At 35.0% G+C, this 3,326-nt stretch overlaps 1 protein-coding gene across 1 annotated transcript in view; it reads right to left on the reverse strand.

Annotated features, from left to right (window-relative positions):
• Positions 1-540: 540 nt before the first annotated feature.
• GRIK2 (glutamate ionotropic receptor kainate type subunit 2) overlaps positions 541-3,326 on the reverse strand; it is a 377,958-nt gene continuing 375,172 nt past the window's right edge. Inside the window, exon 15 of the mRNA XM_035320853.1 lies at positions 541-3,239. Within this exon, the coding sequence (XP_035176744.1) occupies positions 3,075-3,239 (165 nt within the window). The 3' untranslated portion in view covers positions 541-3,074. The remainder of the gene's footprint in view (positions 3,240-3,326) is intronic.

Genomic DNA, 3,326 nt, shown 5'->3' on the forward strand with positions numbered 1-3,326 from the left:
GTAAAAAAGTACTAGTAGTGTTTTCTATTACTTTGGGGTTCAACTGATTGTTATTTTTTTTCTCTTTAAGTGTCTTATATTTATGTGAAAAATGCATAAATAATTATTATTGTACAAAAAAAAAAAAAAGTAACAGTTTGAATTAGCATATGTTTTTAAGAAATGCTAATATACTACTATGAATCTGTGGAGCCATGCGTTTCTAGTCTGGATTTTAAATACAAATCTGTGGTTACTTTGAATATTTGCTTTAATAATGGAAGGTTGAAATTCTCACTGAAATCCTAATTAAGCCACACTGCTTCTGTGTGGGACTCATATTCTTTTAAGGATTATTACCCATTGAAATATTTGGGACATACTTTACATCCACATTTACTTTGTCTCACATAAAGGTTAATAAGAATTAGCCATGTACATCAAGTGGAGAATGGAACTCCTGGTTATTTCAACACTTTTAATGGAGGAAAAAGAAAAAGAAAAAGAAAAAGAAAAAGAAAAAAAAAAACTTTGTCTAAATATAATACAGCATTTTATTTCATGATTTTACAAATTTTATTGTAAATCATCAAACAAACTCAATAGCCAATTATTTTTTCCATTCCAAACCATCATAATTAGGAGTTTTCATTATGTTGTATGACAATTACTTTTTACCCCTTTGTATTTTAAAGAATTAACTTAAACTTAAATATGCATTACGTAAGCATACTAATTTTCAGAATCTTTGCTGAAGGTGTTTTTATCTTGTTTTTACTTCAGACAAAGATAACTTGTTCTTTGTTATCACATAAATGGGGATGAAACTCTCACAAACATCAGAGATTTTGCTTTTTCAATCCCTATTCACAATGGAAATGGCCAGCTCAGTCTCTATGAAGATTTATGAGAACTGGGTAGTAGACACAAACCTCCCTCCTTCCCCCCAAATTTCATTATATAGTTTCTAAAATTTGGGTTATGTATCTTATACTCCTGTCCTAGAAAGATGATGAGAAGATAAAATTAAGCCCCAGCAAACAAATGATCTCATTACTCACCAATGAGAGATTATTTATGATAATTGTTAGTTTTTTGTTTTGTTTTTAAATAACCAAATTATTTATTTCCATATAAAGACAATCTTGATAATCTTTTTTTGCTTGACATAACATACCTACATAGCCATCATATACACTTTTTTTTTGTTGAGATACAAATAAATTTACAGTAGATGGAGGTACAAGATTCAGCATCTGCAGGGCAGGATGCTGAATCAAAATCTTTCAAACTGTTATGTCCAGGAACTCACCACAAGGAGGACATAAAAATTAACTTTGTAGCAACTAAGAGCCATCCTGCAAAAACTTATCATGATTTATTGATTTCCCTCAGGAAACCCAGCAAACTTTACGGCCACATGTTTAGTGGGAAGAATCAGGAGGACGGGACACTAAGCTGAGGCTGTTATAAGTACCAGTACTGACAGAAAGTACATATGTTGCTCAAATCACACAGCAAAAACAAAATAACTAAAACTGACATAATTTTAATGCCTTTTTTTTTTTTTTTTTTTTTTTATTTTTGTGCATTGGATTCAAAACAGAAAACTGCACTTTAACTGTTATCACAATGTTGTCAAGAGGTCTGTGTCTTTTACCATTTACACACAATTGTTCATGATAGCATGTTATCAGCCTAGTGGAAACCAGGGGTGTAGCATGGTAAGCAGTGGTGGTAGTGCACCTAGTTTTTATATTATCTAACTTGAAAATATGACTCTTCTAAGATTCCTTTTTCTTGATAAAAATAGTTTTCACCAAACGTTGGTGGTGCACACGCACTACCATTCATGCTTGGCATCACACCCCTGACAGAAACACATGTCCTTATTTTGTTGATAAAAAGTATTACAAAAATTTCCATACAAAAACTATTTTCATAGAAATCTTGCATTTCCACAAATAAACCTGAACATTTTTTTTTTTTGAAAAAAAAAAAAACTGCTCAAGAATTTTGTTCATTTAGTACTGTGACTGTATTGAAAAATGCAGTCCTCCTTAAAGTTCTCCACATTCACTTCTCTTAGGTGACCCATCCTACTTCCAGCATTAGCGAGAATTGCACAGGCTCCATTGAGTTCAGTTAGTAGCAGGAACAAGGGCTTCAAAACCCATTCAGACTAAACTGTGAGCCCTGTGTGCATGAAATAGACTCCTCCTCCCCAAACCCCTCCCGTCCCCCATTCATAGTTAAAGAAAAAAAGTAATTGCCTTTCTCTAAAGATTGTAAGATACATTCTTTTGTACTCACAAAACTTTTATTCATCTAAAAATTGGGTCAAAATTATGGATTATTTTTGTTGGTGTTTTTTGTTTGCTTGTTTGTTTTTTAGATCACAGTTCCAGCCCAGGTGAATCAGAGTTGTTGTCTTTTTTGTTTGTTTTGTTGTTGTTGTTTTGTTTGTTTGTTTTAATTATTATTTATTTACTTAGTTCAGTGACACAGACAGTCCAGAAAGCAGGTGAGCATTCCCATATTTATCCTGTTCACGGGATTCATGTTTCTTTGCTTTAACGTTTCTCCCATCCAGTAAGCTCATATCGCCTGTCCAGATGGCAGTTACAAGTACCTACTCTTCTATGCTTGGAAGTTCAGAAGAAAATATAGTTTCTTGTTCCACTACAGTTCTGAGATACTACTTTTACTAGACTCCTTCTGTAGTTAGTAGCATCTCAGATATTTACTCTCCATCTCCTGGCAACCGTTGAACTTTAAAAGGAACCTGTAATTTCTCACTGAGACTGCATTTGAAACCAGCCACAAAACTCACATGGAACATTCATTCATTCAGAATGGTGGAAACCCATGACGAACAGTGTAACCCCGCATAACTTGGTTGATCCATGATGCTTGTGATTCGAGTCTGGCCATTGCAACTGCTGAGATCACGGAGTCTCTAGTTCATAGACACAGCGGTATGAGGTAACTCATTTTATTTTGCACAGGTTGCATATTTCCACAGGAAACATTCTCGCAAGGTTGTTTGGAAAAAAAGACGTCAGTTTGTGCTTGGGGTATTTGGCTTCCCAGCTCTATGCCATGGTTTCTTTACCCGGCAATCTTCTGTCATTAAATGTGTGCATGTTGATAACTTCTTCTGTTTTCACAATAACGGGGGCCTGTGGCTTGTGTTTTAATCGACGCTGACACTTCAGAGACATCCTTAGCTCGTCTACCATGGCACTACAGAAGGACCTCTAGAGAGGAAAATAGGGGAAAAAGGAAGGAAGGACAGAAGGACGGAAGGACGGAAGGACGGAAGGACGGAAGGACGGAAGGACGGA

The sequence above is a fragment of the Oxyura jamaicensis genome, chromosome 3 (genome assembly GCF_011077185.1).
Source record: "Oxyura jamaicensis isolate SHBP4307 breed ruddy duck chromosome 3, BPBGC_Ojam_1.0, whole genome shotgun sequence".
Classification (NCBI taxonomy): Eukaryota; Metazoa; Chordata; class Aves; order Anseriformes; family Anatidae; genus Oxyura; species Oxyura jamaicensis.